The sequence below is a fragment of the Fulmarus glacialis genome, unplaced genomic scaffold (genome assembly GCF_000690835.1).
Source record: "Fulmarus glacialis isolate BGI_N327 unplaced genomic scaffold, ASM69083v1 scaffold41665, whole genome shotgun sequence".
Classification (NCBI taxonomy): Eukaryota; Metazoa; Chordata; class Aves; order Procellariiformes; family Procellariidae; genus Fulmarus; species Fulmarus glacialis.
Window position 1 is genome coordinate 1,471 of NW_009215715.1, and position 15,345 is coordinate 16,815.

The 15,345-nt window shown below is 33.8% G+C and overlaps 1 protein-coding gene across 1 annotated transcript in view; it reads left to right on the forward strand.

The window, feature by feature from the left end:
* Positions 1 to 551: 551 nt before the first annotated feature.
* Positions 552 to 15,345, forward strand: part of LOC104072213 (dynein heavy chain 12, axonemal-like) — a gene marked incomplete at its 5' end in the record, with an annotated part of 33,912 nt that continues 19,118 nt past the window's right edge. The window contains 13 exons of the mRNA XM_009579028.1: positions 552 to 715; positions 2,953 to 3,043; positions 4,221 to 4,410; positions 5,745 to 5,820; positions 6,684 to 6,842; positions 7,537 to 7,732; positions 8,934 to 9,122; positions 10,192 to 10,342; positions 10,452 to 10,543; positions 10,808 to 10,986; positions 11,795 to 11,930; positions 12,813 to 12,938; positions 14,608 to 14,742. Of these exons, the coding sequence (XP_009577323.1) occupies positions 552 to 715; positions 2,953 to 3,043; positions 4,221 to 4,410; positions 5,745 to 5,820; positions 6,684 to 6,842; positions 7,537 to 7,732; positions 8,934 to 9,122; positions 10,192 to 10,342; positions 10,452 to 10,543; positions 10,808 to 10,986; positions 11,795 to 11,930; positions 12,813 to 12,938; positions 14,608 to 14,742 (1,884 nt within the window). The remainder of the gene's footprint in view (positions 716 to 2,952; positions 3,044 to 4,220; positions 4,411 to 5,744; positions 5,821 to 6,683; positions 6,843 to 7,536; positions 7,733 to 8,933; positions 9,123 to 10,191; positions 10,343 to 10,451; positions 10,544 to 10,807; positions 10,987 to 11,794; positions 11,931 to 12,812; positions 12,939 to 14,607; positions 14,743 to 15,345) is intronic.

The window sequence follows — 15,345 nt, forward strand, 5'->3', positions numbered from 1 at the left end:
GTCCGAATTTGTTCCACATTATCTAGCATGGGTGGACTTAATGAGGCAGTAATTTTTTTTAGTGACCAGACCAGAAAGGAGTAGGTGGTCACCTACTGAAGCCACAGAAACAGCAATGCTGTCTCAGGCCCCATCAGAACAGGAAATGTGCCTACATCAGGGCCAGTCCACTGCAGTCTGCCAGGGGGGCTAATAGGCTGCTTTTCTGGTGTCTTCTGTGCTGTGTGCAGCTGGTAGATTAGCACTTAAAGAGATTTGTAATAGAATTCTACTTTTATGCAATGTGCTAATCTTGAGTTAATAGAACTGTATCATTGTTTTTTACTATTGCAGACTTTGTATGTACACACTTCCCGATGAACTTTGCCATTTTAGCATATACAGTATTTTTCTGTTTTCTGAAAGCTAAACTTTCATACCTAGATTGTGGAGATCCCTGAGGCTACCTCATTTTACGTCTTATATGCATTCAACTTAATACATGCATCTGTTAAACTGCTTTCTGCACAGGATTAATTGTATTCTGGAATCTTGGTTTTTTATTGTTTTAGATGCCACATTCGGATGTACCACCTTCCAATAAAAAGACTTTGAGAACTTTGTTTCTTCCCACTGTTTTACCTTCATCAGTCACATCTGATATGTCACCGTTACGGAATAAACTATTGACATACCGAAGATGCAATGAACAGCAAAAGATGCTTAATCAGTTACTGTGAGTTTCATGTAATTCAAGAAATGTTGAAATTCAAATGAAAGAAACATTGCACATTTGACATATGAGAAATAATAATGGTGTTTGTTAATTTTAGAGGTTTTTGATATCACTATTGCAGTGCTGAACATTTTCCATCTAAAATCATTAATAATAGAAGGGCGTTTGATGGAATCTCTGCTGTTTTTTCCTTTATGGCACCCAAAATCTGCTTGAGTTATGTTTGTTGGGGTAAGTTGTGAGGAGAAAGCGACCTTCACATTTTGAACGTTGTTTATGATAGACTGAAAAAAATCCTTTCTTCTTATGAAAACCTTTTTCAAAGAGAATCAAAGTCTGGATTACTTGCTTGCTTTTGTGTGAATGATCCAAACATGGGTCTACTTGTAACAGGCTTCTTTGTCACTATCTTAATGCATTTGCTGCTGGGCTTAGTGATCTGTGTCACTGCCAGAGGAGCACAGCTGCCAAGATGATTGGTAAATTCACATAAAATTGCCTTTCAATATTTTAATTTGCAAAGGAGGAAAGACAATAGGAAAAGGTTGCTTTCATGTAATTTTTGTAGGTCTAATAGAAAATTCGGCTTGGGTTTATTTATTTATTTATTATTTTGATAGAAATTTATTCCTGAAATACCTACATTATTTTCAGGAACTTAGTGAAGAATCCCTAGATGTGTTGATTATCTTGGCATAAACATGAGGATTATGTGGGCTAAGGTTGCGTTGTTTGTAGTAGTAGTATGAAATATATAGCAAGTTGCATTTCCATGTAGAAGATTAAAAAGATAAGGAAATCTAATGGTATTTGATAGGATTAAAAAGCACAGAAGAGAATTGTTTTGGCCTTCAGGAGAAGAAATGGAAATTAAAGACCTACACACAGTCTTAATTTAACCCATTTTTAGTATTGTCCCTGATACCAATAATTTTATTTTTGTTGGTGTGGGGTTTTAGTGATTCCATTTGCTGTGACTAGATTTGGTGATTGTAACCAGTTACTTAACTAATTCCTATGCAATTGATGTTCCACTTCAGTGGCTAAATTTTTAAGCGGCCAAGTATTACAGGTTGTTTTTTCTTCAAAGATACTTGTATGTGTCCCAAATTGTTTGCTTCATTGGAGCTAGGCAGTGGTATAAAACTGAGTTGCAGGATTGAAGTCTGAGAATAATTTATCACAGAAGTGATAATCTGATTTGTGCCAAAGATAAGTGGGGGGGCTTTCCTTTTTTTTTTTTTTTTTTTTTTTAAATAATGGTAGCAACAATCAGTTATAGAAAGCAGTTAATATATATAGAAGTTAAAAGTAGAGAAAGATGTTTCCTTTCTTTTAGTAGTTTAAAGGCTGTTATAATACAAATCTAACAAACAAGAAGTCTTTCAATTTTAGTTCTTGGAAAGTAAATCCTGACCTTTCAATGATACCTGTAGTAGTAGAGTCTAGTTTTTAGAATGCAGGTGTTCAGTATGCTGAAAACGTCAACTATGTTGTAGTGGTAACTTACTGCGCAGTAAGATGACTGCTCACCAGCCATCTGAGAAACAGTGAATATTCTGCTGCAACATTGCTTCAGTTACATTTTTGTACAAAGTGAACTGTCTTTTAAATAAGGTCCCATGAAGTAATGATTTGAGTGTGTACTTGAAATTGCGAGTCTAACTTCCACTTGGGAGTTTTTAGCGGAGTTATATTCAGATAAAGCTGAAATAGTCCTTGCAAGATGTGTACAGAGTGTATCCCAAAAGGATGGACTGAAATGTTGTAATGCGTAAGATCAGCAGGACATGCCAACATTAACCATTTAAAGTTTCCTGATAGTTATGTAGCAGTTTATAACCACAGGCAGTAAAAAAGAGTTGGTCTTAAAATAAACAGCTTTAGGAGTTTTGTTCTGCACTTTTCTCTTTTTTTCTTTTTTTTTTTTTTTCCCCATAGTACAGTTGGACAAGATCTGTTGTAGTTGGTTGAGGAGAAGTAAGATATAATCCTGACAGGAGCACTGGGCAATTGGATGAGGTGAATCAAGGCGTATATATATATTGTGATTGTAGTCAAGATAAATGTGGCTCTTTGTATAAGAGAAGACAGAGTATGTAAAGGCAGCCTTACTTTTTAGTGATCAAAGAGTTGGTAAACATGAAAAAACAGGTTGCATCAATTAAAATGGTACCATTATCTTTAATATATTATTTGTCATTTTTCTGCACTTCTGACTCTATGTTTTACTTTAGAATTGATCGAGCTTTAAAAGTCTATCATGTATCCATGGAAGAAAAATATCACAGAGATCCTGTACCCCCTATCCCAGAACTGCCTTCCACTGTGAGAAAGTATTTCTTTAATATTTTAACTGTTGCCTCTTTTGTTCTTTGTTATTGGGGCATGTATGCCTCTTACTACGTAGTATTTGCTTAAAGATACTTATCTCAATCCTTAGTAATTCATAAATGTATTTATATGCTCAAGTAATCCCATTGAAATTGATAGTTGTATATCTACAGAGTAAAGTCTTTATTTAGGAATAATATTTGTTAAATTTTATATTTCTGATTTTTTTGTTTGTTTGTTTATATGTTCTTAATACATTAGGATTTTCTGTTCCTCTTTTATACAGATGAACAGTGAGCAAAAACAACGAAGAGTGAGTTAAATTCTTTCTTCTGCTTTTTTAGAGTAGAAGAGTGAATGGTCTCTATTCAGAGGGGTTGAATATGTTATGTGGAATTAATGGCGGTTAAACAGGAAAAGCTTTTTTAGTAGTCTTGTTGGGGAAAAATGGAATAGAAGGCAAAATAGGAATCTTTTCTTGTGGTCCAATAGAAGGAAAGTATTTTTCTATTACAGAAAGTACGTCCATCGGTAATTTAAGTTTTGATCTAAACCTTAGTTAAAGGTTTACTTAGAAAAGGCTTCAGAATCTTTTCAGTTGAGATCATAGGTCGTACTTCAGCCTGTACAAAAAGTAGTTTTTGACATTGTTCACCTGATTTGAAGAATATGTACAAATCCTGGAATTTGTGTATAGTTTTTAAAATAAGACTTTATCTCTCAGAGCCACTTTAAACTCAAATTAACATTAAAATATTTATATTAAGTACCTTAAGGGAACATCTGTTTTTCCTAGCCAATGTTAGGTAAACTCATTCTGAACATTATAGAGATTCAGATCCCTTTTTGTTTTATAACAAACATATCACTCAAAAGCATAAATACCTATTTCTTTGGCAAAAAAAACCCCTATTTGTACATACTTTTTGCCAGATAAATGTTTGTCCGAAGAGCAATAACATGAACCTGGAACTGTTTTATTGTCAGTCATAAACTTCAGCAGAGAACCAAGGAAAATGCCATACTAAAAAGTACAATGTTTTGTATTTAAGCATTGAGACAGGGAGACCATTTTACCAACCATGGTGAATAAAGCGACTTCATTGTCAAGCCTAATGCAAAAATATTTACATAACCAATTATTATACCTCTGACAATATTGTCCTTTCAGACAAACTATCTCTTTATGAAGAAGCGTGTGCAAAGTAATCCGGTGGTTCCCATTCAGCAGCAGTGGTTATTGTCCATGCTCACATTGGTGCCACAGTCGCTTGTGGAAGGCAAAGATAAACAGCTGTTAGCTGAAAAGCTTTTAGGGGAGATAATAAGGGATTATGAAATGAGCATGAGAAGATGTGTGGGTAAGTACCAGAAACTACACAGTACTAATATTAGTATATTAATGTGTGTATATATATTATAAGCTGTCCCATATTCTCCCACTGAAAATAATTTTTCTAGATTGTTCTTTCTGCCAGGCATGATCTTTTAATTAACCACTGACTTCTCTTTTTCTGCCTCATCAGATGTGTATTGGCCGTAATGTTTAAGGCAAAACTTGGTGATTTTATTTGGACTAGTAAAAAGTTAACCAGCTGAAGGTATAGTTCAAGCAAAGAAAAGGCAGCTGTAGACTTCATGAGAAAAAGGTTGATTGCTGATGACCTTATTTCATTAAGTTTTTTAACATGTTTAGTTAATTTGATGCAAGAATGTATTGCTGTTTTCTACTAACGAAAGTAGAAACTTTTAATGTACTAGTTATTCTTTTTTTTGCCTCTTCAGGAACAGCAGCTTTTTTTAAGCTGTTCATCCACAAGCACATCCATAAGTTTTCTGATGCTGCGTTCTATGCATGGGGAAGTTCGCAATAAAAATCTGCAAAGATAATTAGCTGTTTTCAGATATCACTCGTAAAACTCACTTCAATTTTTAAACTTTTTTAAAAGGTTAATGAACTGGAATTTTGAAAGTGTATTCCCTTGAAAACATGTATTAATGTCTTTTTTATTTACATTTATAGTATCTGAAATCTGAAATTGAGCCAAATTTTGTCAATATTTTGGTGGATGGTTGATTTTTTTTAAAATGCGGATTAAAAAAATACACAATTTAACATGGGACTAACGTCTTCGTAATGTCATCAGTGGGATACTTATGTGTATGTGTGTAGTGTCCCACTGTAATTATATTAAACAAAATTGCCGTAAGTACTTAGAATCATAGAATACCTCAAGTTGGAAGGGACCCATGAGGATCATCGAGTCCAACTCCCTGCTCCTCACAGGACTAACTAACACTAAACCATATGACTAAGAGCATTGTCCAGATGCTCCTTGAACTCTGACAGGCTTGGTGCTGTGACCACTTTGCTGGGGAGCCTGTTGCAGTGACCGACCACACTCTCAGTGAAGAAATTACTTAAGAAAGTACTTAATTATTTAAACACTAGTCTATCTGTAAACCTTCATGAATAGGGGACAGAATTGGAATTAAGCCACCTGAATCTGTATAGATATTTAGCAGAAGCTGTGATTTTGAGTTACCTTTGGGAGAATGTGTTTTGAAGACGTGGATGATAGAGTTACCTTTCCATCCTACTATGTGCTTGGTTCAATCTGGAGAAAGACTGAGGAAGTACAGTGCCTATTGAATATGGCTTAATTTTCTTTTTCATATATTTTTTTTTTTCTAGTGCGAAATGTTCTTATTAAACCAGACGTAAAAGGACTTGAGGATGAAGAGGAGGCACCTTTGCCTTTATCACCTCTGTGAGTGGATTAAGTTAGCAAATAACCCACTGGCAAAACACACTCAGTTGCATAAGTGAAGTTCTCGTTGAGCTGCATGAAGAGAATTATGGCACAATATTAAGTCTGGAGTCCCTCAATGAGACATTTTTTTCTGCCTGTAGAGGATCTTGCATTTGAGCATCTTATATCTGAATGCTTTACAAAGTTTAGCACTGACAGTGTTTTATTACTGTTATTACAGTTACATAGAGTAGCACTAATGACTGCAGATGAGACTTCTGGCTCTGAGTGCCCAGACACTGAAGTCATATTGCAGCCACTTCTGGAATGAATTGTGTGTGTATGGGGCAGTTTACTGGCAGACAGCAGCATTGTACAGTACTTTAACATGCTAAAACTGCATCTAATGCCAAGATTTCATACGACTTTGGTCTTAAGAGGTGAAACCTTGAGACCGAACAAAAGGCTATTATGCTCTGCCAAAATGGAAGAGGAATTCAGGTAGACAGAATATAATTATCTGAATTGCACAATTTGCTGAAGCATCAGAATGTGTGCCATCTAAATATTGATGATAAATACTTCCTGTTAGCTATTGGTGAAGTTAGAAGTTTACATTGAAAGAGCTTCAGGAAAAGCAGGTGATCTGAAAATACTCTGGAGTATAAAACATGGTTGATGAGACAGAATATCTTTATGGCTTCCACTGCATCATATTGTGTATGTGTATGGATATGTGTTGGCTCTTAAATAACTACCCATGTTAGGGAACAAGCTTTTTAATACTACTTTTTATATGTAAGAATGTTTTATTCAAGTATTACTTGAGCTCTTCACTTTTTGCTTGTTTGTTTTGGTTGTTTTTTTGGTTTTTCTTTCAGAGGCCTGGATTTTTCTAGACCGTGGCATAACAGTTTTATCCAAGCAAAAAATCAAATCCTTTCCAACTTGCACATTCTCCACCCCACAATGAAAACTCTACTGGATTTTGGTTATGCAGCATTCTCTACCTTTCTTATAGTGGATTTCTCAAGTTTCAGGTGAAGTCTGTTTTGGTGAATTATTAACCCCTATAGGTTTTTGAAGCTGGTAAAGAAGAGTTTGTTTAATTCTATTATTTATCATAGGGGGTTTTTATATAATAAATTTATTCAACGTGTCATTTAATGTTCTTTGAGTAGATTACTTTGTGTTATGACACATTTAACTTTTCTTCTCTCTGTTACATATAAATATTTTATTGGTGCTTAAATTGCTGGTAGTATCAGACCTTTTGATTTATGTTTTGTCTTTAATTTTGTAAAGGTCTCTTCATTATTTATTTAATCTTAATGCCATGATCTCCACAGAAGTCTGGTTGAAGTAGCATTTGAAAAATTGACTTCTAGTAGTATTACTATCTGTAGGGAATTCTACGCTAACCCTAAAGATCAGATTTCTTTCTGGTTTTCATCAGTTGAATTTTATTTTTAATCTTGGAACTTCATTTTCATAATGTTCAAAAAGATAATTTTTAATATCTTTTTCCTCATTACTTTTTCTGGTAACTGTTCTTTATTTCCTGGGGTTTGGGGTATTTTTTCTCTCATTTAAGTCTACAGAAGTGATGCTTAGGTTCCCACTGTGCTTTCTGCTAGAAAAGAATGGGTTTGTAATATAGTATAGATTACTGTTACTTTACTCCATGATTTTTTAAATTTTGTTTATGAAGTTGCCTGTAACTTTCTTTTCTAGATTGAAAGGGCCAATTGACTGTGACTCTTTAAAGACTGATGTCTCTCTAAGCTGTTCTAAAGCAGAAGAGAAGATACTGAATACATGGTATCAAAGAGTGGTCAGTCTCTTTACTCAGAAGGAGTCACTGAATGGTGTAAAGTTAGATCAGGTTGACTCTTTCTATAACTGTGTGGCTACACTTATGTCTAATCAGGTAAAAATCCTTCCTTTCTGTGATAAACTTAAAGTGAAATTTAGGTAATTTTAATGAGTCAGCACATTATATGATATGGGGCCTGTTTAATTAATCATTGTTAGCCATCTGTTGCATATAATCCAGTAAAGTATTCAAAGTGTTAAATATTTTTAACTTCCCTTATTTAAAATAAATACGTGGTCTTGTCTACTTCTTTTTCTTCTAATTTTTAGACACAGGAAATTTATTCATTCTACTAACTAGAATGTAATTAGCTTGAAGAAGGAAATATCTCAGTGTTCTCAGGACCCTTCCTATCACTGATCTTGACACTACAAATATGTGTCATATATTAGCAAAATGAACAAAACCTGGTCTCTCTCCCTTGAAAGCAAACATACCTACACAAACAGACTGAAAGTTCAGCTCTGCCAACGTGGTGTATGCAAGTAGCTATAGTTCTGCAAAATTTCCAAACACAATTTTTTTCAGTGGAAAATGGGACCACAATGCTTTGCAAGTTAATTTTTTTTCTCCCTGATTATTTATAACAAGATGGAAGTTATATGAAGTTTCTCAGTTAATTTTTTTTTGGTTTAGGAATTGTTTTATTTCCTGATAATAATAATAAAACAAGAACATTCAAATAAAATCACTGATTTCAGACTGAGACAATTGTTTTTCAAAGTTCTTAGTTTACAGAAAATTAAAAATCCTTTAACTTCCAAGTAACTTAAAGCATCTGTTGTTTACATTGTTCTATTTAAGAATATAATAGTCAGTGGGAATATATATGTTCAGCAGTTTGAGAAGGCAGTCATTTTTAGGATTAAACCTTTGTTTACTGTGTAGAAAAATGATGGAACAATAGTCTAATCAAATCATTGTCATATTAAAAAAAAAAAAAAGTCAGAGGAAAATGCATTCCAGATATTTCATTTATACTTAAAGCATGTATTAGTAATAGACTTACTTTTGTAGCAAAAATAAATGCATGGGCTTTACTGAAATGTTTGTTCACTTGTTCATTAGTTTACGTCCTTTAAGGGTTGGGACTAATGCCCACTGAAGTCATTAGAAAAATTCACATTACTACAGTTATCTATGAATCAGGCCAAAAGTACTAAAATAAATGGAAATCCTGGCTTGCTGAATGAAGGGAAAGTGGGATGGGGATTTCTGTTCTTTCAACTAATAGGTGATATATGTTATTACCTAGCTGAAAGAATTATTGAGAAGAACGGTTGAAGCTTTTGTGAAACTTTTTGGTCCTGAAGACAGAAATTGTCTACCTTTATTTAAGATGGCATTGACTCTTGATGAAAAGAAAATGGAGTTTTATCCAAGCTTCCAAGACCTAGAAGAAGCAATTCTGTGTATAGTAAATCGTATAGGACAGACTCTCCAGGTGTGCTTTTATCTTTATTTAAATATGTAACTGCTAAGTTTCTCCATACATGAAAATACTAGTAATTTAGGACTCTGACTACCATGATAATGAGAACAGATGCAACTTGAGGTATTTATTTTCCATGAGCATTCTGCAGGTCACATTGTGAATCTTGATGCCCAGCAGAACTCCAGGCTCTGAAACTCATTTTGTTATTCCTTGTTCGTAAAAAATTGGTACACCAGCTACTGGTTGTTTTAGCCTGTTGTTTTAATCTGCAAATCTGTGTGTATGTCTACAAATTAATTGTATGCTTGTTCATTAAATAGAAGTCAGGCTGAAAACTTACCCAGGAAAGAAAACTAGCTAGAAGATAACCTTTTTGTTTTCTTCTTTGGTATGTTTAGAAAACCTGAGAGTGCTTTAAGTATAGGTAACTACATCTTCTAATTTATTTATGTATTTATTTTTAACATTGAAAATCGAGTAGTTTTGCAGTGTATACTTTCTGTGAACTAACATTTTGTGTAGAAATATAATTAGCACCTTAGTTAAATGTGTGATGATTTACAATAAACTTGCATTAATAATTAAGATCCTCAGAGACAGACAAGGAAAATTAGAGCTGATATTCCTTTTCTTTCTAGGAAAAAGAAAAGCCTCAAAACAACTAATACATACAATATCTAAAGATTTATGTCTTAGGAACCAATCTGTGACTCCAGGGAAGGCAGCCTTTATGGGGGCTTTAGATGTATCCCTGTGGACTTAGTATTGGCCTTTAATCGTACATGATGGTACTTTCAGAGAAGTGTTTTGGGTTTAGTTTTGTGTGTTTGCACATAGGATATAATTTAATTTTATGTAAGACTGGATAATTATTTTTTGTCCATTTTGCATGTTTGCTGTTAAACTTTCTTAATCAGGGTCATTCTAGGTGTGCATGAGGCACCTGGCCTTGGTCGTGATTATGGTCTCATACTTTTCTGATAGAGTGTCTTCTGCAGATTGCAACTTGCTTTTAAAATATATGTATTCCTGCATTGCTTTTTAAAATTTAAATAATCAGAACTTGCACTTCTATTAGAAGATCCAGACAATACGTTCTTGGCTAATGGGAGGCACTGCAACTCTGGACACTGAGCTTCCTAATCATGTCATAGTATGGGCCACATCTACACTAAAAAAATCTATCAGAGACAACTTAGAAGGTCCAAAGGAATATTTTGAAAACTATGGTGAGTGATAGAAGAGTGTTTAAATAACTGTGTTACTTCTTTGAAATAAGTAACTTACTGTACAGTGTATGTGTTATAATAATATTAATATAATATTATTGAATTGTAGTTGAAAGGTATGGCTGGCTTGTAGATGGAACTGCACAGGCACGGATAGAAAGATTTGAAGCAGAAGAACACAGTTTTGATGAATATACCACTGTAAGTTTTAATTCTACATTTTATTTATAATTTTTACATGTATACAGCAATAATAAAAAGGGAACAGAGGGTAATGGGTACTTAGCCTTTAGGTAAAAATTATGTTGACTACCTACAAATCTACAACATAAGTGTTTTTTTCCCTAAAAGTCTGTAGTAAATAGAAAAAATTATTACTTATTTTCTTCAATGTGTCACACTTGTATGTGTAGCCAAGTATTTAAATAACAGCTCTGAAGGATAAAATCTAACATTTTTCTGAAGTTCATAGATGAATTCTTCACCCTCAAGAAGGAAATCTTGAGTTTACCAGAGGTGGCTCATTTCCCTATGATCTGTTTGAATTGTGAGGATTTAAAGCAAGGTTTGGCTAGTAATGCAAACACCTTTGCAAAAATGCTAATGGACAGAATAGTTGCGAATCACAGAGAGGAAACTGAAAAGTAAGTAGAATTTTCTGTTTGTGAATACTGTATGCATTAAATACATAGTAGAAATGTGTAGAAGAAATGTAAATATACCGTACTCCTGTTCAATGAAGACTCTTGGCTACCCAGTGTTCTGATGCAAGTTGCACCAGCTGATGTATTTTTTCCTCTGCTTTAGACTCAAAAACTAGTAGGGGAACTTACTAACAGATTTAGATAACGGAGGAGCTAAAAGATTAAAGGGCTTCGTTACGGTTCTGGCTTTTTAAGTGTGAAATACAGTACTACTGCACTGTCAAAGGAAAGATTAGCTAGATTCTTTTATTACACGACAGATACCTCTAGGTTTTCATAGATAATGACAGATAATAACACTGATCAATTCTTAAGGTTATTTTGCAGGTATGGATTAAATGATGAGGGAGGTCATATTAAATTGTTTGGTTAAAATGTACAATTATAGTCAAGTTTTATAGTGATTCCGCATTATCAAAATGACAACATATTTACTAGGAAAGTGTTTGTGTGTATGCTAATGATACTGTACTTAAGTTCATGTACTTACCAAAAGTAATTGAAGCATTTATTGCAAAAGAATACCCCAAAATCCAAACAAATCAATTATTGCAAGTTAATAAACAGTGTTTTTCTAGACTGACTTAGTCATATTTCCTATTTAGTTTCATAAAGTAATGGAGTTTGTGCAGGGGTAATACTTGAAGTAATGAAGTAATTTGGACTTTTAATTCCATTAAAGCTGAGCTTGAAGCCAGTCAAACTAAAATCTTAAAATGTTGATATTTTCTGTTAAATAAATGTATAGGATATGCAGGGAATTTGAAGCAATTAAGGAACGTGCATTAAAAGTTCCTGAGACAACAGAGGAAATGGTGGAAACAATAGCTTACATAAAGAAGGTCAAAACCAAAGGTATTCAGGATCTGTTGTTAAGAATCAAGGTAAATGACTATCCTTTAATTCTTAATCTTTTGCCAAACGTGCTGGCCTATACAAATACAGAAGTCATTCTGGAGTGCAGAGACTTTTGTCTGATCACGCTTCATGTATGAATAAACTGTACCCTCAGTGTTACTTCAGAGAGAAGTGGGAAGTCCAGCTCATTCTTTGTCGTATGCCTTTCTTTCTTATTCCCCATTCCCACGTGTTCTGCATGTCAGTGAGGAAATACAGCTTTTAATAAATCATAGCAGATTGTTAAGACACTCAGTGTGTTGTTTGTACCTGAAGACTTACTTCAGGGCTGCTTAAAAAGCTATTTGTGAAAATGTGACACACGCAAGTGTACAGAGAATTTTATGTGTAAAAACAGTCATGACTTTAAACACACAAGAAGCAATTTACTATTTGAGCAGAATATGGATGATGTTGCATTAGTACTTTGTGAGCGCTCAGAGAACAAAATTGAAAAATTGTGTAAGGTGTGGGTCAGCCAAAAACGTTACTGGATAAGAAGCCCTTTGCTATATGTTATAATGATATGTATCAGATTTTCTGTTATGGTAATAGGTGTGTAAATATAACACGTTTGTTCTGCAGAATTTATATTTTTTTATATTTTTTAATATTATTAGGATTTTTGCATGTAGATTTACAGGCCACAGGAGTCATATTTAGAGAAATAAGCTCACAAACGGGGCAGGGATTTGAATAACTTTTTATATGTATTTTGAATATTAATATTCAAATGGCTGAAGTAGCTCTGAATTCTGAAAAGTCTATGAAATACAGACTTCTATTTTATCTTCGTAGATAATATTGTCCTACCCTGAATTTTAAACAGACCTATGATAACTAAAGTTTTGTGAAATCTCTTTTTATAGGATTGCTCTCGGCAAATGAATTACTTCTTAGATGTTTTTTTATTTGCTCCTGAAGACATTGCACTGAATGCAACAGCTCTATTATGGCCAAAGAAGATTAACCCTATTTTTGATGAGCATGATCATGTAAGAGCATTTTCTTAGTTTATGGTATATTTTGGCTTGTTAGACTTGTTGAGCTATTTATTTCCTCAGCAGGCTAAACGTATCTACACATATAATGTGAACCATACTAATTTAGACATATTTCCAGTTTTTTGTATCAACAGAGGGCTTTTTGTGGAGTAATTTAAAAATGGTCGCTGTAACTTAAAACCTTCAGCAAGTGTTATTATCTTAATTTGGTTGTGGTCAGTACTAGGTAATTCATAGGAAGGTGAAAATTCACTACTGCAGTTGACTAGTACTGAAAATGTAACTGCCAGGCCCTTAATAAGAGTTAGTGCTCTGGACAGGAAGTCATTTAGTTAAAACGGTATTTTGTTCTGTCAATAAAAGAGCAGTGGGAATTGTGTTTTTTAGGTAACAATCATTAATAGAAAATATGCAACACCTAGTTTTCTCTGTGTGACTGTAGATTACTTTTTCTTCCACTTGTCTGTATTCATCTTGCTAGCATTCTTTCTCTCTGGCTATGACACAGTAAGTCATGCCTTTTGGTGTTCTCTTGCCTCTATTGTAATTTAGTGTAAATTTAATAATTTCTTCTCAAAATGTTTAAGAATTAACAATTAACATTTTTTAAAATAAAAATACCAATATCTTTTAAATATCACAATTGAGGACTTCTCTTTCACTAAGTCTTATTTAGATACTAAGGAGTATGTCCAAGGGTAGTAAATATGCCTCTGACTTAGCTGTCTCCCAAGCTGGGTACGTTGTATGTCTGCAAAATATTTTGTTTGCATGTTATCATTCTTTTAATCCTGAAAAATAAATGAGTGAAATTAATTTTCTACTTGTACACAGAGAGTCTATGATGCTTGTTCAAATTCTTTTTAATGAAAATGATAGTACAGAGTGTATCTGGCTTAACAAGAGTTCCTCAGGAGTGTATGTCTCCGTAGCTGACTATCTAGCAACTTGCATTGTGCTAGAGCTCGAGGACAAGAATAGTTTTACATCAAGATTTTATGAGTCTGCATATTTGCATCTTATACTCTCAGATATGAGTCCATTCTGATTCTAATGCAGTAGGAAAAGACTGGTTCCGTCTTTGGAGAAGTTCTATTTGTCTGCTTCACAATTTTTGCATGGCAATAGGTCCTTGTCTTAGGAGATCTCCTCTGCCTCGGTTGATTTCTTGTTTGGTACCTTCAAAATAACCCCTCTGTGTGCAGACCCTGTGCTTTAGGGTGGTCTTATGTTCTAGAATTTCTGCCTTCTATAGCAGTAGATATGTCTGGAATAACATTGGCTTTCAACAACTGTAGATGTCCTCTTTTGGCAATAAAACACTGAATCCCATCAATGAAAATCTCTCTATTTTTTCTTGTCTTTTGTCTCATTGCTGAAGGAGGCCTTTAAGGCAATTGTAACTGCTATGATTATTGAGATAAAGGTTCCATGTTAACATATAGAGGTTGCACACACTTAAACGGGACATGTAGAAAGCAACTCCTGAAGACATGTCAACTATTGTAAGGATAATAACTTGTCTGTATTGTTTATTTTCTCTCTGTTTGTGCTAAATGTTTAATTTAGATGGTACTATGTATGTTAATCATTGAAAGGACTTACAATCACTTTTGTGTTGCTTTTTTACCATTAAAAAAAAAAATCAATTGTTTTGTAGCTGATTGAACAGTCTAAACGTAAAGGAGAGCAAGAACTAATACATAAATGTGAGAAACTGATGGTGGAATTAGACAAGCTGACACGTTCTGTGACAGAGTTCGAAGAATACTCAGAACTGGATTGCATGCAACAGGTCTGATTAACATTTAGTATAAAATGGGTAGAAATGTTTTGTGTGTTTAATACACAAGGGTCATGGAAGAAACTTAGAATTAAAAGTAATCAGTTATTTTACCAAATGTCAACTAAAATATTTATTATCCTCTTGCCACAATGAACAAACTCTTAAAATGACCCCTGCCCACCCCCCCTTTTTGTTTTACATTGGCAATAACATTTGACTTAAAGGAAAGTTTACTATAAAGTTGTGTTTAAATTAGCTGAAAGGTAATCCCAGCAAGGACTGAGATATTACAGATGTATAAAGTGAATGATTTTTTTTGCTCTGGTTTATATAAAGCATGGAATTCGGGCCCCAGTGACATTATTTGCAAATAACTTCGGTGGAATCAGAATTTCCTTCCCTGTTTTTGGTATATTGAGGAAGTGAAGGAAAAAAAAGCAGCTTAGAAAGAGTGATTGGTAGCAATTTGATTTTTTTTTTTTTAATTTTTTTTTTCTATGAACCTCAAAACTTCTTTTTTCTGCTAATGAAGTGCAGACCACTGGCTCCAAAACTTCGCAAATTTCTAGAAGTATTTTATAATCGCCAGAGCATGTCTTGCACTTTAATTGT